Genomic DNA, 26,510 nt, shown 5'->3' on the forward strand with positions numbered 1-26,510 from the left:
ACGCGAGCGTCCGCAGGCGTGCGGAGGCGCTGGATTTTTCAGCCGACAGCCAAGCTGTTTTTCAGCGCGCTGTCGGCTGAAAACATCCAATGAGGGTGGAGCAGCGTCAACGTCACGGCGCCGTGACGTCGACGTCGGTTCGTCGCGGCGATTTGCCCAGCGACGTCACTGCCCTGCCTCCCTCAGTCTCCCCCCGCTTCCGATCGCGCCCGCTGGCTCGCCTGCATGGGCATGACATCGCGCAGCTTTCAGCAGGCGAGCGTCAGCGCGGCTCGGAACTCCTCACCCCTCTATGGCCCCAGCCTAAGGCTGAGGACCCGCTGCGGGTGGCCGCGCGCATGGCTGTGTGTGCCCCCGGGCCACCAGCCCCTTACCTCATGTCTGACTGTCCCCGCTGTCTCCTTCCGACGAGGCTCACTACGCGCTGTTACGCGTCAGCCGCCAGGGGATGCAAGACGACTGCGAGTCCATAGGGACTTCAGCTGTTCGGAGGCGCGCGGAGGCTGAGGGAAAGCCGTCCGGGGGCGTGTCTGGGGGCGGGCCAGTGATGTCACGGAGCTGGTTCGCCCTCATTGGGTGAACCGCTCACGTGACCGACCCTCCGCTCCCCTCAGCGAGCAAATTTAAATCTGACTGTCTTCGCCTCCGCACACCTGCGGAAGCGTGCGCGAGCCCCTGCTAAAGCCGCTCTCATTGTGGCTGCAGGGGCTCACTGGTAAGCGTGAGCGCGGGTCAGCGGGTAAGTGCTGACCATGCCCTCGGCCTTAGGCCTGGGACATAGTCATTTAAAACAGTGCGGAGGCGCGCTGAGGCTCAGGGAAAGCGGTGCTTTCCCTGGCCTTACACAGCGCGCCGTCCTTGGGCGTGTCGGGGGCGGGCCAATGACGTCACGGAGCTGGTTCGCCCTCATTGGGCGAACCGCTCACGTGACCGGCCCTGCGCTCCGGCAAGCAGGAAAATCTTAAAACTTGGTGAGACACACGCTTCCGCAGGCGTGCGGAAGCGTGCGTGAGCCCCTGCTAAAGCTGCTCTCATTGCGGCTGCAGGGGCTCAGTGCCGTGTGTGAGTGCGGCTCAGCACGGCTCAGCCTTGCTCACACCACTATGTCCCAGGCCTAAGTCTCTTAACAACATACACATTCTGAATTGTCTATCCTTGTCTACTCAATGTATTGTAGGTCCAGCGATAGAACAACATATGACTGTATCTCGTTGTTGTTACTCCTGCAGGGTTGGACTATATTTGTTGCAACATTGAGACAGGGTGCAACTATGTTTCATAACAGTGCTATGCACCATGAAGTGTCTATCTTTGTCTATTAGGTTTGTTATAGTTTCAGAGACAACGTATTTATTCAACAATAGACCATGGGATCCATACATACCATACATCCCATACATCCCATACATCCCTCTATCACATACTGTACATTTCTGATGGTAGAGTTTCCTGATCTAGTATTTTTGTTTCTTTATTGTCAAAGCGTAGAAATAAAATCAATGAGTCAAGGGTTCAAAGTAACAACATGAGTTTATCTGTACCAAGGCACACTTGAGAGAAAAGAATTCCAACAAGGAACTCAGGCCTCTGCCAACACATTTGGATCACTCTGCTTGGATCACATTTTTATACATTTCAAAATGAGTAATACACCCCTTAAGGGGGCTGGCTTAGAGATAAATAATAATATGATGACATACAAAAAATACATATTGGTTGATACATAAATATGCTGCATACGCTATATTCTTATCGATAATTTACCATAATGTGGGCCTCTTAACCTTGTGACATAAGGGAGTTACTCTGTCCAGCCCTGTGTGTGTACTGTAGTTGTCAGATAACAGATCCTACGGTCAGCAGAAATATCTAATGCAGGAGAAATCGCTTACGAATGCTATTTCAATTTATTACATGTCTCGTAGGAATTACACAAGGGTGGGTTACAAGCGATACTCTGCAGAATCAAACATTCACAGTTCATTCATTCACGAATGAAACAAATAAACATTCATATAAGCAAACACTCAAAATGGTGGTTTAGGCCAAAATGGAGGTGATGATAGCCACACACATTATCTCAATCTTCACATTATATAATAAACTCTAGAGCAGGGGTGGCCAACTCCGGGTCCTCAAGGGCTACCAACAGGTCAGATGTTTCAGGATATCCCTGCTTCAGCACAGATGGCTTGATCAGTGGCTCAGTTAGAATGACTGAGCCACCCGTGCTGAAGCAGGGATATGCCTAATACCTGGCCTGTTGGTGGTTCTTGAGGACTGGAGTTGGCCACCCCACCCCTGCCCTAGACCATTGTTACAGTACGTGCAGTACATAGGATAAGGGGTCTGGAGTTATACAAAGTCAGTAGAGATTTGGAGTGGTACAGGCACACAGACTTACTGATTAGCAAGCCCCTGTGCCTGTCACACTCCAAATCTCTACTGCTGATTTCTCTGGGAACTCAGGATATCCTTCTGATATGGAGCATCGGCTGATTAGTATCATTTGATTTTCTACAGAGTGCCTGCATTACCCTTCTTATGGTTATACAAAGTCAGAACATATTTCTTACAGGATCCACTGAGTTCCAATTGTTTTAAAAAGGTTAGAAAACACTGATCTATAAAACCTTAACCCATTCAGAGCCACAGGGGCCAACAACACATTACGAAGGGGTTAAATCCTACTTTTTTTTTTTTTGCCTTTTTGCTCCCTATGTAATCAAATCTTTATTTTTTTATATGCTAACAGATAATTGGATTAGCCAACACGGAATATGGAACTTGATTCAGAACAACAGGAGTAAAAAGTAATTGATACAAAATAGTGTCAGATGTTATAAAAGGGCAGTCCTTTCGAGGGTCAAAGTGAGCTAAGGACTGTAGCATGGTATTGTACTGACACTGGTATTGTGTATCAGGGCCTGCGCCCAGGACTGTAAGCTCTGTAAGGACTGTAGCATGCTTAATAGGTTCATAGTAGAGTTGAGTTCTGGACGAGTCTCACATGGCAGTCTGAATGTGAATGGGGCTGTAGAGAGAGTCAGACTATTCTGCCACAAGTCATTTCTTTCACCCCACCCCCAGCATGGCAATCATTTATTTTATCCATCCTACTTTATTACAGGACTCACTATCGTCTGAACAGCTATTGTAGCTGTGTCCACACGGGGGGGGCCCTTGCATGATTTGTGATGGTGGAAGCACTTTATTAGATTCAAATGCAGCGACGTTCATATTCGCGCGATTGCCTCACCGAGACGGGGCATTTTCCACAGCAAGAACGGTCACCAGGTAATTCTCTTTGGCCTTTATTCAATATAGTGAATAGCAGGGTACCACACAGTAATGACGCATCATCTTCAATTCAAGTGAATAGGAATTGGTGTAATAATGACGGATGTATATGTTCGTAACACAGCAATCAATATAGTACAGATGCATATTCCCATGGCACACAATGCCCTTGGTAGTTAAAATTGCAATTTGGCTTCAGATAAAAAGGACAACTTAATTTGGTACAGTTAATAATAATAATAATAATAATAATAATGATAATAATTAATATTATGATGTAGTTCAAAGTTCTAGTAGTAGCCATATTGGTCCTGCAGAAATGTAGATTTATTATAGGTTCTGAGACATTGTATAGGACCAAAGTAAGCATTCTTCATAGAAGCCTTTGGGGATATGTATATATTTATATACTTCTGTAACCGCCTGTGTGGTGAGATCCACACACTCACACTGCCCCCTGGCAGGTTCCTCTCCAATGTCCTCTGGACATGTAACTAATAGGACATAAGAGCAATACTAACGGCTGTGGAAGAGGAGGGACTAAGAGGGAGAGGAGCCTTTAAAAAGGGGGGCGGTCATGTTGAGAGGAGATCAGCTTGGACCTGAGGGCTAGCAGGTTCTTCGAGGATTCCAGAGTGGGCCCGAGAACACGAGACGACAGGAGTAGCGGGTTACAATCCAGACGTGATAGAGAGATCCAGCGCTGTCGGAGTGGACCCTCAACGGCTATAACGCAAAGCGGTACTGAAGCACCCTTTTTGAAGTGCAGGTCTGCAACAGTTAGTACACAACGAGCTCCCATGGTGTGCGGCTCCATCACAAGCCAACATACCCAGGATTGGGTGGCTACACACCACTGACACCTATTTCACACCTCCGCAGCATCATTGGGGATTGTGTTAAAGTGCATATTGCCTGTAGTGCTCCTCGGCTCAGAATCACAGGTTACCGTAGTTATTAGTGGTTAAGTGTAATGCGTAGCTCACCACAAACGAAGCGCGACCGCGGTGCTGAGGTAGGGAATTGAGTAACGCCAACCCACAGCCACGCGGGCGCGCCTAGAATGTAGATTGGCCGTGCAAGCCAGGTCAGGAGTATAGATGTGAGAGTAGTAGAGGGTACTTGCTGGATCAGGATTGGAAAGTAGCGGATCGTCGGGGTGCGTAGCCAGGTTCAGGATTGGAGAGTAGCGGATCGTCGGGGTGCGTAGCCAGGTTCAGGATTGGAGAGTAGCGGATCGTCGGGGTGCGTAGCCAGGTTCAGGATTGGAGAGTAGCGGATCGTCGGGGTGCGTAGCCAGGTTCAGGATTGGAGAATAGCGGATCGTCGGGGTGCGTAGCCAGGTTCAGGATTGGAGAATAGCGGATCGTCGGGGTGCGTAGCCAGGTTCAGGAATGGAGAGTAGCGGATCGTCGGGGTGCGTAGCCAGGTTCAGGATTGGAGAGTAGCGGATCGTCGGGGTGCGTAGCCAGGTTCAGGAATGGAGAGTAGCGGATCGTCGGGGTGCGTAGCCAGGTTCAGGAATGGAGAGTAGCGGATCGTCGGGGTGCGTAGCCAGGTTCAGGATTGGAGAGTAGCGGATCGTCGGGGTGCGTAGCCAGGTTCAGGATTGGAGAGTAGCGGATCGTCGGGGTGCGTAGCCAGGTTCAGGAATGGAGAGTAGCGGATCGTCGGGGTGCGTAGCCAGGTTCAGGATAGGAGAGTATCGGATCGTCGGGGTGCGTAGCCAGGTTCAGGATTGGAGAGTAGCGGATCGTCGGGGTGCGTAGCCAGGTTCAGGATTGGAGAGTAGCGGATCGTCGGGGTGCGTAGCCAGGTTCAGGAATGGAGAGTAGCGGATCGTCGGGGTGCGTAGCCAGGTTCAGGATTGGAGAGTAGCGGATCGTCGGGGTGCGTAGCCAGGTTCAGGATAGGAGAGTAGCGGGTCGTCGGGGTGCGTAGCCAGGTTCAGGATAGGAGAGTAGCGGATCGTCGGGGCACGTAGCCAGGTTCAGGATTGAAGAGTAGCGGATCGTCGGGGTGCGTAGCCAGGTTCAGGATAGGAGAGTAGCGGATCGTCGGGGTGCGTAGCCAGGTTCAGGATAGGAGAGTAGCGGATCGTCGGGGTGCGTAGCCAGGTTCAGGAATGGAGAGTAGCGGATCGTCGGGGTGCGTAGCCAGGTTCAGGATTGGAGAGTAGCGGATCGTCGGGGTGCGTAGCCAGGTTCAGGATAGGAGAGTAGCGGATCGTCGGGGTGCGTAGCCAGGTTCAGGAATGGAGAGTAGCGGATCGTCGGGGTGCGTAGCCAGGTTCAGGATTGGAGAGTAGCGGATCGTCGGGGTGCGTAGCCAGGTTCAGGATAGGAGAGTAGCGGATCGTCGGGGTGCGTAGCCAGGTTCAGGATTGGAGAGTAGCGGATCGTCGGGGTGCGTAGCCAGGTTCAGGAATGGAGAGTAGCGGATCGTCGGGGTGCGTAGCCAGGTTCAGGAATGGAGAGTAGCGGATCGTCGGGGTGCGTAGCCAGGTTCAGGAATGGAGAGTAGCGGGTCGTCGGGGTACGTAGCCAGGTTCAGGAATGGAGAGTAGCGGGTCGTCGGGGTACGTAGCCAGGTTCAGGAATGGAGAGTAGTGGGTCGTCGGGGTACGTAGCCAGGTTCAGGAGTAGAGAGGTGCGGAGTCCAAGGTATGTAGCAGGGTCAGGCAGCGGCAGGATCAACAGACAAGGCAGGAGATGCAGGAACTGAATGCCGCAAGGCCCGGCGTCACACAACACTATGCTCAGCAATGAGTGTCTGGAGCAAGAGGTTATATAAAGGAAGATCCTCCAATGGGGAGCCGGGGCGGAACCAGAAAACCGAATCCTATAGGCTGCTGGTGCACACAGGTGTGTCCTATGATGCAGCCGAATCAGGACCGGAGGTGGGACCGAGCGCGCGCTGACCTGCGCGCGTCACAGAGGTCATGGGCCGAAGACTGGAGCGCACGTCACTCCCACGTCTGTCCTGTCCATCACCAGGGCGGGGGGACGGAGACTGGGGCGTGAGTCAGAGGGGAGGCTGGATGAGCGCACCCGTCACGCGCCGGAGCAGGAGGTGGAGATGGAGTCCGCGTGTGGGTAGACAGGCCGCGCAAGATCCGCGCGCGCGTAACGGGGCCATGAGACGGCGCCTGCTGAGTGTCCGTTACGACAGGAGCTTTGGAGTGAGGAGACGGTCTCCAGCCGCCAGGATGGCGAATCCTCACATTAAGCAAATCTGTTGTATCATCCGTATACGTGTCTTTATCATTCCCGCGATCTGAACGTAGGCAAGTAAGTTGTCAATAGGAACTGAGGCCCCCGCCTCAGCAATAGTCGTAAGTCTAAGAACTAAAAGTAGAGGTGGTCCACTTCCTTCTTGCCGTGCTGCCACAGTACACTCGAAAAAGAAACCCTATTAGGTTTGGAAAGCTCTACATTAATTTAATCTATGAAGAACTGTAATCTTGGTCCCTTGAAAGATGTCACAACCTACAACAAACCTTTATATTATGATGGAGGATTTAAAGGACATTTGCCTTCAAAGAAAAAAAAACCATCTCCTCTCTCAGATTTGAAGCAGAGGGTCTTCGGAGCTGAACCATGTACGTTTGAACTTCTGGGGCCCCCTAATCCCTGAGATATTTACATCGGAAGGTGATGTCAGTTTCTCACGCCTGTTTAAATATCCCGCGGCATGCGGGTCAATAGGAAGCCGCAAAAGATGATGTTGCAGCTTCCTATTTGTCCGTGAGACCTTAAAACGGCCATTTTCTGTGCCCAGTCGGGGTTGCTACCTTCCGCGTTAAGTATCTCAGGAAGCAGAGGGTCCCCGGAACGGAAATCAACACTTTTCAGATCCAGCTTCCCACCTAGTTAAACAAATACAAATAAATCCCCCCTCACCCAGAGGTTATAGCCACTAAAGGAGCTGGCAGAGGTTTTCATATTAATTTAAATGGTGGTTCCAAGGAAAGATTCAGCTGATTTAGGCTTTTACATGTTCCATCCTATAAAAGAAGTTCACTGACATTTCAATCTTGAACAAATAAAAAGATACTGTACTGTAGGGCTGTACACTTTCTAGTGTGGAAAAGTACACGTGATTCTGCAGTTATATTGTTGAGGACAAACATAACACTTCCCTTAGTCAGAATTAAATCAGTGTTTATCTTAATTGCTAACTCATATAGAGCATGGCAGTCTTGGGATTCATCTGTGATGCACCTTAGCAAATGCTGCATATTAACCTGTAATTAATTCATATCACTTGGAAGGAGAGTGGTACATAGATAGAAACATGAAGCAAGTGAAGGGCAGCCAAAGGGTGTGAGCCATTTGCTGCCGTTCGCTGATGTTCGGTGATGTTAAAGCTGCTCTATTACAATCTGAAACTCATAAGCCCTTTATCCCCTGTACCCAATTTTCCAACTCTCTATCTGTGCATGAAATGTCTGTGAATTCACTGTATAACCCTGTTCATTTAATGTAACCATGTATTTTTTTTATAACTCTGTGCCCAGGACATACTAGAAAACGAGAGGTAACTCTCAATGTATTACTTCCTGGTAACACATTTTATAAATAAATAAATATATATTTTTTAAAGTAATCTTCTAATGGGATCTGAATATGTACAACTCTGTGCCAGGTTTTTAAAACCCAGTTGAAATGGGCTAAATCTTCACTTTGCATATAGAGCTCCAATGGCATTTTCCAACTTTGACAACAACCACCCCAAATTTCAAATCCTAGCCTGGATTGGCAACTATGGGAGATCAGGAGCCAATGGGCAAATGTTATTAACCTTTTTGCTACCAGGGAGAACTCTAGGGCAAAAGGAGGCATTTTAATGTTGGATTTCAATTTGTGCCACATATATGAAATTTGGCTAACAAGCTAACAATCTCTGTCCCGTAGCATTGTTGTAGCAGGACTACTTTCCTTGCCATGATTATAGCCGAGTGTGAAAGTCAGTAATTAAACTGTCTGGCCATCCCACAGGGCGAAGGAAAAAGTCTCCACAAAGGAAGCAGCGGAGAGTCACCTACAACACAGGAACATCAGCGATCCCGACACCAGACAAGGAGCAAGAAAGGTGGCTCCATGATGCAGAGAAGCTTACGTACATGTTATTTTTTAAATCATATATGACATAATAACCTTAACATGCAAAACTTGGGAATTAAAGGGTTATACTATAGGTGGGAGGGTTTATCTATTAAAAATGTTATGTACCGCTCTGCCTACCATATATATATATTTTATATATATAAAATACAAACAAAAAGTAGCGCTAGGTCAGTGTAACTACTAACACTATGTGACAATATGAAATTAGATATAAATATAAACCATATTAATCAATTGCCAATTAGAGGCTAAATAAATACAATTAAAATGTAAATACAATTAGATAGTTACTTAAATCACAACAAACACAACCAGTTACCACAGAATAGTAATAAACAGAGAGGAAAGTCTGGTGTAATTAGTCCAAACAGCTGATCACTTGGAGCCGAAACTGCAGCTTCTTATGTGGTTTAGCCAACCACAAAAATACCTACAGAAAAAAAAAAGAAGCGCAAGCTCGATAGCATAAATCTGTGATATAATAGGGGATTTATTAAAAGGGAGAATGCCCAATCGATAGGACATGCACTTACAACACGGTTATAACATAAAGGCATGTAGAGTTAACACTGAGTGCTGGAGACGTTTACCACGGGAGCGGGAGGACTGGAGTCTTTGTAGCCGAATATCACCAGAATCGTGGGCTCTTGTCAGCGGTGTAGCAACCTCACTATGTGAAGCTGTTCCCTCAGCCTCGCGGCGCACAGCTTGCTGCAAATCAGCTGTATGCCTGCGATCAGCTTGGAGACATGTCGGAACACCTCCGTCGCCTTCCGTAGCTCCTCAGCTTAGTGACGTCACATCAGCAACTCATGTCCCAACGCGTTTCGTCACGATCACGTGACTTCATCGGGACCAACGTTTTTTTCCTGTATATATGTATAAATATTGTGGGACGCTGGGAAAGCCGCCAAGTTCCATTCCCATCACGTTCATAACTCACTGAGAGCTGCAAACGTCGTCTTCCCTAGAGAGCAAAATATTATGACATTAACTAAACATCTCAAGGGCCATCAGTAGCCAGGCCTTATGATGGCTAGTGGACCTTATTAGGGGACCCTAATTGCTAAACATTAATCATCTTGAGGACAGGTGTAATCTGTAGGTAACAGGCATTTATAAGCAGTGCCATCAAATATAGTTAGGTGCCCTGACCTCACAACCATGGATTGTGGTGATGTCACACTAGGCTTTCTGCCTTCCCATGCTTAAGTGATATACTATAAGCCAAGGGCAGATTAGGCAAAACACAGAGAGAGATGCTTTCAACAAAATGCCATCATCCCCAACATTCCCCAATGGCGAGATCCTTCAAAGTGACAAGGACAAGGCGTGTGCATCTCAGACATCTTGGAACCAGGTCCTTCACTGTCACCGTCTTATCTTTACATCAATTAAATCCAGCATGTCTGAGATGTAACTTCTGCACCTAAGAGACTGTTTTTGAATGCAAGATATTTGAAGCCCTCTTAAATTTGAAGCCAGTGAAAATTAATGCAATACACCATATCAGGTTGCAAGTGTCAGCTGTTTGATACATAGTGCCACATTTAATATGACTATTCCATAGGACACCTTCCGTGCCAGACGTAACTTGAATGAGTAGTAAAGTGCCATATTTACTATGCCATGCTGGAAGGAGTCTTATGTAATATAACTTCTTAGATATACCAAACAAATCTAATACTATCAATTTACCTGCAGAACGGAGGATACTGGAGCTTGATACGGTATATACAGTTGCACCCAGAACTACACAAGCTTACATTTCACAAACATTTTCAATGAAAGGCTTAATCACAATGCCTTTTTGTCAAAACATGTTCATGCCAGACACATTCTGTAATTAATCACCACCCCTTTATTTCCAGTTGCCATACGTTTAATGTATCTCTGTTCAGCTCCGATACTGGATTCGGCAACTATCAAGGTGTCTTCTGTTGGTCACTCATCATCTTGGTAAGTGAAAGGTGTTTAATTAATAGGTCAAAGCACTTCAACAAAGTTTGGTAGATACCATAATGCAGAGGTAATTATTAAGTGGAGCGAAACTTGGCTGAAGGTATTACAATGAGTTGTGTTAGTATATCTTCATGTCATTTTCATCTCCTCATTGACTCAGCATGTCAGCAGACATCTACTCTTTAAAGAACAAAGATTGATTTGCTAAAACATCACTACTAGCTCAAAAACATAAATAAATCTTCTTTATTTAATTAAACATGAAGTTATTCTGTGTTAACATATCAGAGAAAATGCAAGCCTACCCAATCTTCAACAACAAATGCTATCTTTAAATGAAATTAACCTGGACCACTCAGTATCTCAGTAGCAAGTATTTTAGAGAAAGAATCAAGGGACATTTCCTTTTTCCTGGCACTCTACTGTCTGTGTGTGTATGTATACGTATTGAGTATTTCAGTATTGGGTGATACATTTTTTGTTTGGACTAACAATTGATATTATAAGACAAGCTTTCGAGAGTTCTTTCTTCCTCAGATCACAAATACTGTTTTACAAAGAAAGATCAATAGATATATCTTTATCATCACCATCAAAGGGGCTCCTTTCCTGGCACTCTGTTGTTTACAGATATATAGATATAAATCGCTTTATACAGTATGTGTGTGTGTGTTTGGTAAAGACAGATAGCTAAGTCATCATTATCATCAGCCCCTGTTGATTCCCTGCTGGATGAAGCTTCCCCAATGGCCTTCCAGGTACTGCGGTTACAAGCCTCTCTCTCTTCTCCATGTTATTCCAATATATTTTCCGATTTCATCCTTTCATCTTACTTTTGGCTGTCTTCTTGGTCTTTTGTTATATGTTGGAATCCAGTTGAGTACTATCTTTGCCGAACGATGGTAAATACTTCTTGCGATATGTCTATTCCACTGCCATTTTATATTTCTTCACTCATGGGATGATGTCACAGACTTTTGTTTGCTTCTGAAACATTTAACGTATTTTTCCTGTCTTCTGTTAATGCTCAGCATATTCTGATTCATCTTTGCATTTAGGGTTCAAGTTTCACATTTGTACATGAGAACAAGTATGAAACACGGGTCGAACACTTTCCTTTTGAGGCGAAGGTTCCCTTAAAATATAGTTTTGTTTTCTTCCATATGTGCTCCAGCCCATCTTCATTCTCCTGTTGATTTAATTTGAAAGGTTCCCATCCATTGCTGGTCAAGGTACACAGAGTCTTCAATTTCTACCAGTCCAATTCCATTTATTTTGATCTTTGTAGAGCTGGCATATTTCTTGAACATCACTTTGGTCTTTCTGAGATTCATATTGAAGCCGGCCTTCTTACTTGCTTCGGCGAGTTCTCTGATTTGTCGCTGGAGATCTTCTGGACTTGTGACAAAAATAACAATGTCACCTGCAGACCGTAGGTGACTCAAGTATTTACTGTTTATTTTGATTCCTTTTACGTCCCAATTCAATGTCTTCAACAATTCTTCTGTGAAAAGCGTTGGGGCCATTTTGTCTCCTCCTTATCTTGCTTGTGTCTTCTAAGGGTTGATATGGCATTCTCGTAAATGCTCCTTATTATATCAATATACAGTTCAACATGTTGTCTTCTTAATGCATTTAAAATGGCTGAGGCATAGACAGAATCAAATTATTTTACATAATCTATGAATCCTAAAATGAGTGTTAGATAGAGATATGTGTGAGTGTTAATATATTTATATACATGTGTGTGTGTGTGCATGTATTTCAGATACTTATCATTCATCACATATACTGCACTACACAATTTGCTGATGAAATACACCACTGTGATGGGAGTTGTTAGACAGGAGTGTGTCAGGGAACTCTAGGTGCAGAATTGGACCTCAGTGGCCAGAACAGCAGGCAATAAGCAAAGGTGTAGTCGGGGTCACAGGCAGGGGTCCAGGGCAGGTGGCAATGTATTATAGTCGGGTCACGAGCAAGCAAACGGCAACGTACCATCGTCGAGGGTCACAGGTTGGGGTCAGCAAAAAGGAATCCACAGGCACAGAAACTGGACAAGCTGAATTACTGGCAAGGACATGTAATACATGAACTAGGGCTCAACACAAACAAAGAACAGGCACTATGGCAGAAACCGGCTATGGCAGGGTGAGTCTCAGAACATACAAAACAAAGGCAAAGGTAATCAGAAGACAGGAAAGTATAAGAGAACCAAGAGAAGACAGCAGAGGAAATCCCAGAGAAGACAGAGGAAGCAGCACACCAGATGGACCACAAGGGAACTGTGAGAGAGACAACTAGATATGTGTGTCAAAGATTTTCCTGGTAGATGGGCATTAAGTCCCTCTGTTTCACACAGTTACTATATGTTGGGAGGACTAGTATTTATTCATATCCTGAAATGGAAGCATATAATTGAAGGGCGATGGGTTAATCTCTGAATCACTGCGATACTATATATTATTGTATTACTGGGTCGTCAGATGTGTGGGGACTAGAAGCTTCTACTCACAGTGACGGTTATATTTTTTCCCTCTAGTTCCTTACTCATGTCCTTATGAACCTGGAGAACTTTACCAAGTAAGTGTTCCTCTGAATGAGAGAGTACTGCTGATATACACAAGGAAAGGATTAAGGAAACGGTTGGTTGGTTGCGTTTTCAGAAATGGAAGACCTGTAAACTTCTAACTCTTCTTGTTTCTCCCCCAGATATGGGCTACTTGTGGACCCTTTTCAAATTGTCTCTTACGTCCGGCAGGATCCATACAACTGGCCAGCTACTTATCTAATTTTAGGTATGTGATCACTTACCATGGATAGTTTCAGTGTGACTATGGAGGGGGATATTAGGTTTGCACGGCATCTATCCGTGCTTTACCTGATCTTTGTCTGATGGTAAGGTTTAGCAGAATGGCAAGGTGTGTGTGAAAATAAGATCTAGGCTTGCACTGGTGCTGCTTGCTGTCTTTATTGTAGGGTGATGTGAATGTGGGGGATAGGGGAGTCTTTAATTTCTGTGTGATGAAATTTCCACTAGTGCTGCATTATTTGTAAATGGAGCAAATTACAGGGCATAATGTATATGTGTGAGAGGATCCTGGCATTTAATCTACCAGAGCTCAGCCCTCTTGTTCTTTGAGGGTAATTACAAATCTCTCTCCTTTCTACTCCACAGTCTCTCATGTGATTGCTGCTCCTGCTGTGTTTCTTGAAAAATTCATGACCAAGGTAGGAGTTCATCCACTTTTACTGACGTTGTGCCCCATACCAACTTATCTCCTTCCTGTAATGAGACTAAAACAACCTAATGTTCATTGGAGTCACATTACAGGGAAGTGAGAGGCCGAACACCAATCTCAAGTAGAACCAACAAGAATGGTTTATTTTCTTAAGAAAAGAAATAGCAAAGAAAATACACATAAAGGATTAGTCTGGTAACTCGGGGAGGCCTATTACATCATAATCGCCTGACCCAGTAACAGGATTTGCACTCCTGGAGAGAGAGAAAGATTTCCTCTGTCAGTTCCTGTCTTGCCCGTTATAAAATAACATTTGAATACTTAATGTTGCTTGATTTCCTCGCTTACTAATTCAATTTGCATGTCGCATGAACTTTTTAACGCCAAATGAAATCGCTACCTACATATCACTTTACGCACGGTTTCAACGGGAGAGTTCTCGTTAATGAATATGGCAAAATGACTGAGCGATGTTACCATTTACTGCGCTTGAAAAGTCTATTTTTGCACTTTAATGAATAGCTGCCTTATTGTCAATTGCCATTTTTGGAGTTTGATAAACAAACATCGCGGGAAGGTGCATCAACTTAGTGAAAGTGCAAAATAGAAGTCCGCTTTGACGCTCGTGTCAAATGTAAGAGAGAGTTCGGTACTTTGTGATGCTAATTGTTACCCGGAAAAGCTTACCGCATTTCAGAGCTGGCGGATTTTTTAAAAACGCAATTACAAGATACAAAAAAAAGTGATGCAGGGAGATGCAGAGTTTTATACATCTCATTATAATCTGTGCATCATGTAACTGCTCCCTAACTTCTCCTATTGAGTCACCCTAAACTGATGCACAAGGCCCAAAATGCAAAGACCACCCATACATTCATGCAAAGTGACACAATTTGCATCAATGTTGCAACACGTTTGTCAATCAATAAAAATGCCTGCCTGTGTGTGTGTCAGTAGCGTGATCGGTTACTGCTCCTTCATGTGAGGTCTAATCACCTTTCACATTGTCTTTGTAGAGCCGCAATCATGAAATACTTGGCACGGTGCTTCAGTGCATTTATTTGCCTTCACTGATTGTGTTTCCAGCGCTGATGGTCTTCAGGCTCAAATCCATTACACCAGGTCAGATTGCCACTCTTCAACGTGTCTCTCCTTCTGTGTCTGTCCGATCAGGCAGAGAAAGGGTTAGTGGTTGAAGCATTACTGTAATGACAGGTCCAGTCTTAAACTCCTTCAGGGTTCTCACAAGTTGCACTTCTGTTTTCTCAGTGGGATCAATTCTGACTCTTCTGGTGTACACCATCTTGTGCCTAAAACTTTACTCCTACCATGATGTCAACCGGTGGTATCGTGAGAAACATCCCAAGAATGCCCGAGGTGGACTGAAAAGAATAGGTAGGGAACAGCTGCACGAGCGATGCCAAACGTCGCCATACACCACTCTTAGTGATCAGTGGTCTCAGTGTGATGCTGCTAGGATGTATGGAGAGCACTACTTCTTATATTTACAATCTTCCAATCCAATTTCATCTTGTGTTTAAAGAATAATGGATTTAGTCTAGGAATCTACTTTTACAGCTTTAACCTTTCTAAAATTCAGTCCAATGTGTCTTCCTTTAAATTTGGCACAGTACCACCAATGTAACCGCTGGGATCTATGTGATCATTGTATTCATATTTGGCCCCAGTACCCAACTGTACAGGAAACTGTGGCATATCTTTAGTATAAAACAAAAAAAAGAAGTTGCAAAACAACATTTTTAAATAAAGAATTGAAGCAGAGGGTCTCTGGAGCTGAACCCCGTTAATTTCAGCCCCAGTGACCCCTTACTTATGGAGATGCTTATCTCTGAAGTAGGTGCTCTGTCTCAGGAAGCAGTGCTTTCAGGTTTGAAGCTCTTGCATCACATGGAAGCCACATCGATGACGTCACGGCTTCCTATTGGCCCGCAGGCCGGGAAATATCTGAACAGCAGATATATTGTGAACCCTGCTTGCCGAGGAGAGCTGCTCCTGGCACCTAATTCGCAGGTTAGTATCTCTGGAAGCAGGGGGTCCCTGGATTGGAAATTAACGGGGGTTCAGCTCCGGTCACCCCCTGCTTCAACCCTATATAAAAAATGTAGTTCACAAAAAAAAATACGCCCCCCTTACATTACATTGCATCTAAATACAAATATATTAAGAAAATAAATATATATATAAAAAATATATATAAAATACAATATAATATACAAAATAGCAAACATGATGGTGCACAGACTGCAACAAAGTTAATCCTTGCACAAGGTATAGAAACATTAAATCTGAAGTTTAATATCATCTGATACAATAATATAATATCATCTGCATTATTCCACTGCAGCAAGGGATTCTGGGAAATGACATGCAAATGAGCACACAATGTCACTTTTTGCCTCAATAACCATTTTTAACATGGTTCCCTATAGGCTTAAGCTTGCTGCATGGTCACAGCTTTGAGCACAGCCAGGGTTAAGGTGCATACCCAGAAAACCACCCACAGACAGCTGTTTCGACCTTGATGGGTCTCATCAGTGTGGGGTTGATTTTACTGGGAATGCAAGAGAGGCTATGGGATAGGCTAAACCATAATACTGAGTTAAGTTATGGTGAGTAAAAAAAGTGACAAAAACCCTCCACAGGAAAGCAAATATGCAAATATAACTGTATGCTCATCTGCATGTCTTAGGCAGGTCTGCAACCCCGCCTTTCCCCATTATCACCCAGCATACAGCACTTCCACTGCAGCAAGGGATTCTGGGAAATGACATGCAAATGAGCACACAGTGTCACTTTTTGCCTCAATAACCATTTTTAACATGGTTCCCTATAGGCTTAAGCTTGCTGCATGGTCACAGCTTTGAGCACAGCCAGGGTTAAGGTGCATACCCAGAAAACCACCCACACACAGACAGCTGTTTCGACCTTGATGGGTCTCATCAGTGTGGGGTTGATTTTACTGGGAATGCAAGAGAGGCTATGGGATAGGCTAAACCATAATACTGAGTTAAGTTATGGTGAGTAAAAAAAGTGACAAAAACCCTCCACAGGAAAGCAAAAGTGACACTGTGTGCTCATTTGCATGTCATTTCCCAGAATCCCTTGCTGCAGTGGAAGTGCTGTATGCTGGGTGATAATGGGGAAAGGCGGGGTTGCAGACCTGCCTAAGACATGCAGATGAGCATACAGTTATATTTGCATATTTGCTTTCCTGTGGAGGGTTTTTGTCACTTTTTTTACTCACCATAACTTAACTCAGTATTATATATATATATATATATATATATATATATATATATATATATATATATATGTATAAAAAAATATATATATATATAAAAGCTATACATACATACAATAACAAATGAGTGTGAAAGAGTTAATGTTTCCTGCCACCTCCTCAAAACCTCTCTTTGAAATTTTAGCAAGGGCAGAAGAGGAGAAGAGGAGAAGAGAAAGAGGGAAAGACAAGATGGTCATGTATCCACTAAACCTCACACTACCAGGTAACATTACCCATTGAGCGTCCTGGGAAACCAGGGACAGGGGGCTCTTGCAGACAAATATATTAAGATCACAGAGATAACTTAGCTCGTTTTCAGTCTTCATTCGCTGCAGGGGGCGGCTTTGTGTTAATTCCTATGCTACAATCCTCTGCAATGCTTTACTGACCCCTATGATAGCAAAAGGGTTAAGCTTTAGTGTGTCCTCGATTCAGGACCTAACCATCGTGACGTCATCAATCACGACGGTGATGTCCTGAAGCGAGGCGCCGCCATCTTGGTGCAGCAGCGGACACCTAGAAGGCTTGTATCGCGGTTTTCTTTTGGCTCATTATACTTACCTATTGTAAGTGTTTCACAGAACACAAGTTGAGGACCGCTGGTCTACAAGATAGTGGGGAATGCATGACCGTAAAGAGTTTGTCAGGTCGGAGCTGAACCACGGCACACCAAGCCATGGGGAACCCCAGCTGACTGAATTCTGGCGGCCAATAGAAACTGGTGACAGCATTGAGAGATAACATTGCAGCTTTAAAAGCGATATTTATTTTTTCTTTGCTGGTACTGGCAAAAGTAAACAAATTAATAAGAAAATTAAATATCTGCCATCAGGGTGTCCTTGGGCCTTGAGTGCTGCATTTCAGCTTCGAAGGACCCCCTGGTTTATATAAGGCAAAAACAAAATCGTAATTTCGGGGAGATTGCTGCATGGAATCCCATTATTATAAATGTGTTGCTTAACTTCCAGCAAACCTCCACCCCCCACCTCCCAATTAATCCTCTTTAAATCACTTGCTGATACACATAGTGCAGAACTGGATCAAAGTACCTTGATACAATGACACTACGAGACACGAGACGAAAATGACGCTATTTGCAGTGATTTTGCTCTGTAATTACCCACATAAATCACCAACCGGGAATTGTTGTTCTCAGACTTGTTTTATTTCCTGCTTGCCCCAACTCTCTGCTACGAGCTGAACTTCCCCAGCACCCGAGAACTGCGCATCAAGTTCCTGCTTTGCAGACTTCTGGAGATGGTAAGTTCTTCTTTGCAAAAGAAATAAGGTCAATCTATCGTGCACCTCAAATATAATCTCAGTGTTGCCACTCTTACTCTATAATTCGAGGTGGCCAACTCCAGTCCTCAAGGGCCACCAACAAATCAGTGGCTCAGTCATAATGACTGAGCCACTCATCGAGCCACCTGTGCTGAAACAGGGATATCCTGAAAACCCCTGCACTATATCATTATGAAATTTCAAGCCAGTATTCTTCCCTGTTGTGACAGGGTGAATGAACGTCACCAGCCATATACCTGGCAAACATATGTCTAAGTTTGCAGTGCAGCAGTGACGAGGTTAACTTTCAGTGGAGAAGGGCTGCTTAATGAGTCTGACCCCAGCTGCATAATCAAGGTGTTTAAAAACCCCAGGCTACACACACATGTGAGCTAGCTGGTCAGGAGACAGGACTGAAAATACTGAAGAGATTACTGCTATGAGGTCTGTGTTGCAAAGTACATATGTTATGAACTGTCTGTGTCCTGCATGCAAAAGAGAAGCTGCCTTGTTTTCTAAGCTGAAGAGAAGCTATTTTGTTTTGTCTGCTAAAGAGAAGCTATTTTGTTTTGTCTGCTAAGAAGAAGCTATTTTCTTTTTGTCTGCTGACGAGAAGCTATTTTGTTTTTTGTGTGCTGTATGTTTTAAGGCTCAATAAATAAGCCTTATCAAGAGAACCCGCGTGTGTGGTTGCATGTACCCTGCAACACCAGTGCATTCCTTTTTCCTTTGGAAAAATTGAGTAACAGGAATAATGATAGTATTGAGGTAGGTTGGCAACACTGCAGTCCTAACTAGGGTTGCCAGTTGCCACTAAATTCTGATCACAGATAAACTGGGACCAAGGGGATGAGGTTTAAACAATTGAGTGCCAGAGGCGCTGCCAAGGGATTACCTTTTCAATGTGTTGATAGCTCCTCTGGCAATTGAGGGACTAATATGGATCCTATGCATGTAGGTGGTAAAAATAGTGATATTACATACAAGTTCATTAGATGGATTTAGGGCTGCGTTTGGCTTGTTATATCTAATAACACTGCACCTTCAATATGCCCAAAACACATGCTCCAGCCATACGGGGTTGAGAAGACTTTTCCTGGGTCTCTGCTTACCTATGTAACCACAGATCAGATGGGGTGACCAATGCAGAGGAGAAGCCTCATCACTTCCCACCCTAATTCTACCACCAATAACGCCTTCCTACTTGTCTTCTCCTCTTTGTTCTCAGGTCATCTTGTTTCAGCTCATGCTCGGAATCGTGCAGCAGGTACGTCGTATACAGAACCCATAGTACAAGATCGACTTCACGGTGACACTGACACATCTGAATGTGGCGTCAGGGGGGCTGTCCAATTTTGGATTCTAAGGCGGCGTCCATGCTGGCGAGGACAGCGCGGTGGTGTGGGCGCGGGGCGCGACCACATTGCATTAAGGCATTGATCGCGCCCATAGAGGTGTGCGCGTGTGGCGTGATCATATTGCCTTAAGGCACAATGCCAGCTAGCTGAGCCGGATCGTCCACTGGCACCCCCTATGGAGGTATCTATCTCCAATAGCAGGGGTCCCCAGAGCTGAAAATATTGGGGTTCAGCTCCTGAGACCCCCTGCTTCAATCATGTGTAAAAAAAAAATGTTAAAAAACAAAAAGAGCACTTGGATTGCCACTTTATGGATTGATTGAAGCTGAAGGCAGCTATTACGTGAACCTGGGGAAGCAGGATCTTTGCCGATCGATCACAGGATAACGAATCGATCGGTAATTAATTTTCATTAAAGGTAATCAAATGCTGCATATATTAAAACAAAAGTAAATAAATAAATGTGAGTTTAACTCCGTTGCTACTATGATTGATATCTAAGGACCCTCATGCTACTAATAGGGCTAAATTAAATATTGCTCAGATAAAATGGTCTCAGTGTAATTCACCATTCAAGTGACTGGGTTGAAAGGTGTCTTCTGGGACTGGAAGTTGTCTTATGGAATAGCACCGCTTAGTAAATATGGGCCACTATGTTTACCTACTGTATTCTGTGCTCTTTCCCATAGTGGATTGTGCCTGTCATCAAGACAACCATGAAGCCCATTTGTGTAAGTACCAGAGGCCCACACTGCCGGCACTTACAGTACTGCTGCCATGTGTGTAAGTACCAGAGGACCACACTGCCGGCACTTACAGTACTGCTGCCATGTGTGTAAGTACCAGAGGCCCACACTGCCGGCACTTACAGTACTGCTGCCATGTGTGTAAGTACCAGAGGCCCATACTGCCGGCACTTACAGTACTGCTGCCATGTGTGTAAGTACCAGAGGCCCACACTGCCGGCACTTACAGTACTGCTGCCATGTGTGTAAGTACCAGAGGCCCACACTGCCGGCACTTACAGTACTGCTGCCATGTGTGTAAGTACCAGAGGCCCACACTGCCGGCACTTACAGTACTGCTGCCATGTGTGTAAGTACCAGAGGCCCATACTGCCGGCACTTACAGTACTGCTGCCATGTGTGTAAGTACCAGAGGCCCATACTGCCGGCACTTACAGTACTGCTGCCATGTGTGTAAGTACCAGAGGCCCATACTGCCGGCACTTACAGTACTGCTGCCATGTGTGTAAGTACCAGAGGCCCACACTGCCGGCACTTACAGTACTGCTGCCATGTGTGTAAACGGTACTATGACATTACAATTTTGAGCACAGTGCCAACCGCATAAAACATGTGATGCCAATATGTAAACAGAAATACAGATGATTTCGCGGCATTCCCCTATTCGTATATGGAAATAATACCGTATTTATTAAACAAACATTTAGGATCTTAATTGTTTGTTTAATAAACACAGTATTATTTCTATACAAGACCAGTGGAGTGCCGCTCAATCCTTATTTCAGCCGTTTCTACCCCAGCACGTTGGGGCGACGTGCACCCCGTGGCAGGATACACGAGTCCGTGTTAGTGCTTCTTTCTTTGATACTTCTCAATATATACACAGAGAGCCAGAATGTATGGATGGTCTTGTATGTTTGTGTGTGTGGCTGCTTGTCTGTGTGCTGCCATTGAGCTTCAGGGCAGGTGATGGAAGACCAGTGTCCAGACTACACAACTCACACTTCTTGCATTGTTTCACATTACGTAGAGATGATTGCTCGCAATGAAAAGCAAACTTCCAAGATGGAAACTAGAGAGAGAGAGAGAGAGAGAGCGACTGTCTCCAGGGGGGGGGGGGTGATGTGTAAAGGCAAATTTGGAAGAAAATTGGCACAAATTGCATGATTTTCATTGTATGTCTGTTTGCATCACTGTATCAGTGTCCTTGGTCCAAATTTTGCATCATGTGTCAAATTACGATTTGGGACATGTCAATAGGGGGATTTACACGTTGCACAGATTATAATGAGATGTATCAAAGTCTGCGTCCACGCGCCTCACTTTTTTTTATCTTGTATTTGCGTCAGAGAAATCTGCCCGGTCTGCGGTGGCGTAAACATTTCTGGCCAACAGTTTGCATCAGTTGTAAGAAAGTCTTTCTTACATTTGACACAAAGGCAAACAGAAAAATGGAGCAACACATCAAAACAAACTTCTATTTGCACGTTTTTATGTTAATTTATCTTCCCCCACCTATCATGGTAAAAGTGGTGCACTTTTGGTGCACAAAAATGCTCCACCTCTACAGAGAAATAAAACCCCATACTGTACATCTGATGTATTTTTTTTTCTCCAAATTTGACATATATTCACTAACGTCTCCCACCTGCAAGCGAGTGCAGCAGCACAATATTTATAAAAGAAAATGGATCCCACTCAAAGCAGTTTTTAAGTTGATTAATTGGGTGCAATTAATTTGCTCTGGTTTTGCCAAATTTGCAGCCGGGACCCTTTAGCAAATAACCTCCATAGCACCCCATGGGGTTTATGCATAAAAATCAGCTGACTTAAATATTCGCGTAAAACTAGAGCAAAAACAGTGCAGGAGATTTATTACAGAAAAACACCCCACGGGATGCAATGTGATTTTTTTTTTGCCTTGATAAATATAGGGCAGTTCGCTCTTCCCCCCCCCCCCCCCCCAACCTCCCCATGCCAGATGATACCAACTTCAAGGTACAGTCTGCTTCTCATAAAGGAAATGGTTACTGGATACAAATTGGATATTGCCATATAAATGAGATATAAATCGAACAGCCAGCGATGAGTTTAGTGATACACCTGCCTGATCTCTGTCCTTTTGTCTCTTTTATGCAGGAAGTGCAAACAAATTCCATTGTTGAGCATATACTAAAGCTTGCGGTAAGACCAGGTGCACATCGTGTATGAGAGACAGAGAGAGCCAGAGAGAGACAGAGAGAGCGAGACAGAGAGAGCCAGAGAGAGACAGAGAGAGCGAGACAGAGAGAGAGAGAGAGAGAGAGAGAGAGCCAGAGAGAGAGAGCCAGAGAGAGAGAGAGCCATAGAGAGAAAGCCAGAGAGAGAGAGACAGAGAGAGAGAGAGAGAGAGCCAGAGAGAGAGCCAGAGAGAGAGAGCCAGAGATAGAGAGACATAGAGAGAGAGCCAGAGAGAGAGAGCCAGAGAGAGAAAGCCAGAGAGAGAGAGACAGAGAGAGAGAGAGAGCCAGAGAGAGAGCCAGAGAGAGAGAGCCAGAGATAGAGAGAGAGAGACAGAGAGAGAGAGAGAGAGAGAGAGAGAGAGACACAGAGAGTCACACAGAGAGAGAGAGAGAGAGAGAGAGAGACACAGAGAGTCACACAGAGAGAGAGAGAGAGAGAGAGAGAGAGAGAGACAGAGAGAGAGAGACACACAGAGAGACAGAGAGAGAGACACAGAGAGAGAGAGAGACACAGAGAGAGACACACAGAGAGACAGAGAGAGAGACACAGAGAGACACACACTCTTGTTAATTATAAAAAAAATCTTAAAAGAACCTCCGTTAAGAATACTTGTATCAAAATATCAAAATACTGCTTGAACACTAAAAATAGTCTGTCAGTAGCATACTGTAGCTAGACAAAATAGATGCCATGACCATGTGCCATGTGTATGTATATAGTATATATACCACAGAGCCGGAATCTGTTTTTTGACATCTCATTTTTTATTTTCCGTCACGGACACAGCCCCCGAAACAGACTCGACCCCCCCCCCTGCCGCGCGTGCAACAGCACATTTCTACATGGCCAGGAATCGCTCCAGCTTCATCAGCGCGTGACGTCACGGCGCTCGAACGCGCACGCATTCAGCATGGACGAGGCCTTACACAGACCTATAGACCTATTGGCCCACATGGGGGGATTTCAAAAGCCATCCAGAAGTACCGGTGCTAGCGTTATCAGTATGAATCTCGGGGCCCAGGTGTTCCCCGGAGATGGAATAACCGCGGTTCAGCTGTGGGGAGCCATTGCTTCCTATCTGTAAAAAAGAGGGAGCCTGGGGGGAGTAACAGCTGCTTTAGTATATAAAGGCCTCTCTGTGGCCCTTGGATTAGATTAGCTTTTCTTCCAGTGCCCTACAGATGTAGTCGGATTTACTGTTTTTGGCACCGGGGCAAGTTACGGTCCACGTAACCACGGTGGTCCTGGCACCAGAGCCACGTAACCACGGTGGTCCCGGCGCCAGAGGACTTTTTCTTTTTCAGCTGCATCTTCAGAGACAGTAAGTCTCGCTACATCTGCATATACATACCTTTGATGTCCACAAGTCCAGGAGTGCCACAATGTCTCTGTCATTGCTTTCTGCCTGGGTGATGATCGGTACTTTATGACCTGGATTTAATTATGTATTTCCCTGCAGATTCTTAACCATTTCGTCTGGATCTTCTTTTTTTATTTCTTCTTCCATTCGTGTCTCAATTTCACTGGAGAGCTGCTGGGCTTTGGAGACAGGGAGTTTTACCTGGACTGGTGGTGAGAAGCTGTGTGTGTGTTTCAAAAGATGCCATCCAGGGATTGAATACATACGCTGTACTGTAGAACACTGAAACACAAGCTTGTCCAGCAAATAAGGGCCTCTTGTCCCACATGAGCTTCCGATTTTTCTAACATTCTACAGTGAAGGATGCAGTGTGTACATACAGTATGCGTGTCTTTATTTATATAGCGCCATTAATGTACATAGCGCTTCACAGCATTAATACACACGACAATCATATACATAACAAATAATATAAATAACACATAATGGGAAGAAGTGCTTCAGACATAAAAGTAACATTTAGGAAAAGGAGTCCCTGCTCCGAAGAGCTTACAATCTAAGTGGTAGGTAGGAAGAACGTACAGTAGGAGGGCGTTCTGGTAAGTGCGACTGCAAGGTGCCAACCTTTATGTATCAGGTGTATAGTGTTAGCCACGGAGCTACTCATATGCTCCGTTAAGCAGGTGTGTTTTAAGGTGGGTCTTTAAGGTGGATAGAGAGGGTGGTAGTCGGGTATTGAGGGGAAGGGCATTCCAGAGGTGTGGGGCAGTCAGTGAGAAAGGTTTAAGGCGGGAGAGGGCTTTTGCTACAAATGGGGTAGAGAGAAAACATCCTTGAGCGGAACGTAAGAGTCGGGATGGTGCATGGTGAAAAGTCATGTTCTTTGCACGCAGTTGTTGGCAGATTAGTGCCTATTTGATGCAATATCACCTGGAAAGTCACAAGCCGTAATCTCGCCTCTCCAAGCTAAGCGAATGTGGGCATTTACTAGTGAGGAGAGAGGGAGAGAGACCAATTTAGAATTAGGCTCATTTTCTTATATACCATTTGAATCATTTTAAAATATTTTGTATTTGCTTTTTTTCCCAGGTATCATTTGTCTTACCATGTGGAGTATATATTAACTGGTTTGTCCATTTTCGCATTGACTAGCCATCGTCCCAGTTGATTAAATAGGTCGTATGTTATAGATACCACACACTATAACATGGGAGTGTGTATGTTTCTGAGTTCTCATACAATAACACACATGGCTCTGATTCACAATATTAAATGCCTATGATGTAGAAATTAAACACAACAACACATTGAGATCTATCAAACAATTAAACGCTCAAATACAGAAACACAAAGACCCTCGCCTCTGTTATACAATAACATACAGGACTTTGAAACTCAATGTCACATGGAACTGTGACGCACAGAGACACATGGCTCTGATTATACACAGTGACACAAGATTATGATACCTTTTTAAACAGTGGATATTTTGTGCTTTCAGGAACGCAGAATCCATTCCCCAGTTCTGGTCTTGGTGGAACCGACCAGCCCACAAGTGGCTAGTGAGGTAGGAGCAGAAACTGTATTATGATTCATGGGATGTACTGTACAGTACCACTGCCAATACCAGTAACACAATTGGAGGGGGGGCATTATTTATTGGAAGCCTTGAAAATATAGTTGTGCTAACACACTCCCTAAAGGTGTGCTTCAGTGCTGGACAGAGACCACGATTTGCTCTAAAACAGAGCAAAACATTTGCACTGGCACCAATTTGCACCAGTTTGCACCAGCCACATATGTATGAAGCGTGTTAATCTAGCTTCTTAAATTTAGCGCAGATCTCTCAGAAGCAGAGGTTAAAGCCATGTAAATATGTTGGATTTATTTGACATCGAGAGAAAAGAAGCCTACACCAATTATGTGCCCAAATTCTAATAACGAACCTCTGTGGATCTAGGCCTGTGTGTTTTCTGTCCTGACTGGGCCCTGCTCTCTGTATGTCTCCCATTCATAGGCACGTATATAAACCTTTGCGTCTTCATGGTTTTGAGAAGCTGCAAGCCCAGGTGGTCGTCTTCACGCTGTCATCACTCTTCTATGAGGTCAGTCAAGTTTGGAGCGAACCAAATAGCCACAACCCATTCAAATGTACCCAGAGATGTAACCTGGCTTATGTAACCCAGAGCCGCAGGAATAAATGTCCCACAGCTGCATGGAAGTTGAATCCACGGCTACTTCATTCTCTGTAGCGGGCATCTTTCCCCGCATCTGGAGATCTCCATGGTCGTTTTTTCCACCAGCTACAGGGAAAGTTACTGGGACAACATCTGTACAATGTCACTTAAGAATCCAATATTCCACGCATTAGAACACTTAATGGATTTGTAAGCACTCTTGGTATATCTGAACTCTAACTGGGTTCTTTTCATCTCCTGATATCACCTTTTCAAAGTATATTCTCTTATTTCCCAATATCATTTCCATTCAAACTTTAATGGGACATGCCCACATAAAGGGGAAAAAAAGTAATTGGCTTCCTTATAAATTTTCCTTCAGGTCCATTTAACTCTAACCTTATCAAGAAATTAATTACCTTGATCTC

At 44.7% G+C, this 26,510-nt stretch overlaps 1 protein-coding gene across 5 annotated transcripts in view; it reads left to right on the forward strand.

Annotated features, from left to right (window-relative positions):
• The window catches only part of LOC142469856 (diacylglycerol O-acyltransferase 1-like), a 32,740-nt gene that overhangs the window by 3,694 nt on the left and 2,536 nt on the right, over positions 1 to 26,510 (forward strand). For 3 of the 5 annotated variants that reach the window (XM_075576553.1, XM_075576556.1, XM_075576552.1), the window contains exons 2-17: positions 3,131 to 3,297; positions 8,301 to 8,421; positions 10,301 to 10,388; positions 12,934 to 12,974; positions 13,104 to 13,189; positions 13,570 to 13,622; positions 14,650 to 14,755; positions 14,903 to 15,028; positions 17,080 to 17,160; positions 18,094 to 18,197; positions 19,447 to 19,485; positions 20,266 to 20,307; positions 22,462 to 22,506; positions 24,005 to 24,117; positions 25,407 to 25,472; positions 25,923 to 26,010. In XM_075576553.1, coding sequence (XP_075432668.1) covers positions 3,225 to 3,297; positions 8,301 to 8,421; positions 10,301 to 10,388; positions 12,934 to 12,974; positions 13,104 to 13,189; positions 13,570 to 13,622; positions 14,650 to 14,755; positions 14,903 to 15,028; positions 17,080 to 17,160; positions 18,094 to 18,197; positions 19,447 to 19,485; positions 20,266 to 20,307; positions 22,462 to 22,506; positions 24,005 to 24,117; positions 25,407 to 25,472; positions 25,923 to 26,010 — 1,272 coding nt within the window. In that variant the 5' untranslated portion in view covers positions 3,131 to 3,224. The remainder of the gene's footprint in view (positions 1 to 3,130; positions 3,298 to 8,300; positions 8,422 to 10,300; positions 10,389 to 12,933; positions 12,975 to 13,103; positions 13,190 to 13,569; positions 13,623 to 14,649; positions 14,756 to 14,902; positions 15,029 to 17,079; positions 17,161 to 18,093; positions 18,198 to 19,446; positions 19,486 to 20,265; positions 20,308 to 22,461; positions 22,507 to 24,004; positions 24,118 to 25,406; positions 25,473 to 25,922; positions 26,011 to 26,510) is intronic. The other 2 variants (XM_075576554.1, XM_075576555.1) reach the window with 2 other exon arrangements.

This window comes from Ascaphus truei, chromosome 19, assembly GCF_040206685.1.
Source record: "Ascaphus truei isolate aAscTru1 chromosome 19, aAscTru1.hap1, whole genome shotgun sequence".
Lineage (NCBI taxonomy): Eukaryota > Metazoa > Chordata > Amphibia > Anura > Ascaphidae > Ascaphus > Ascaphus truei.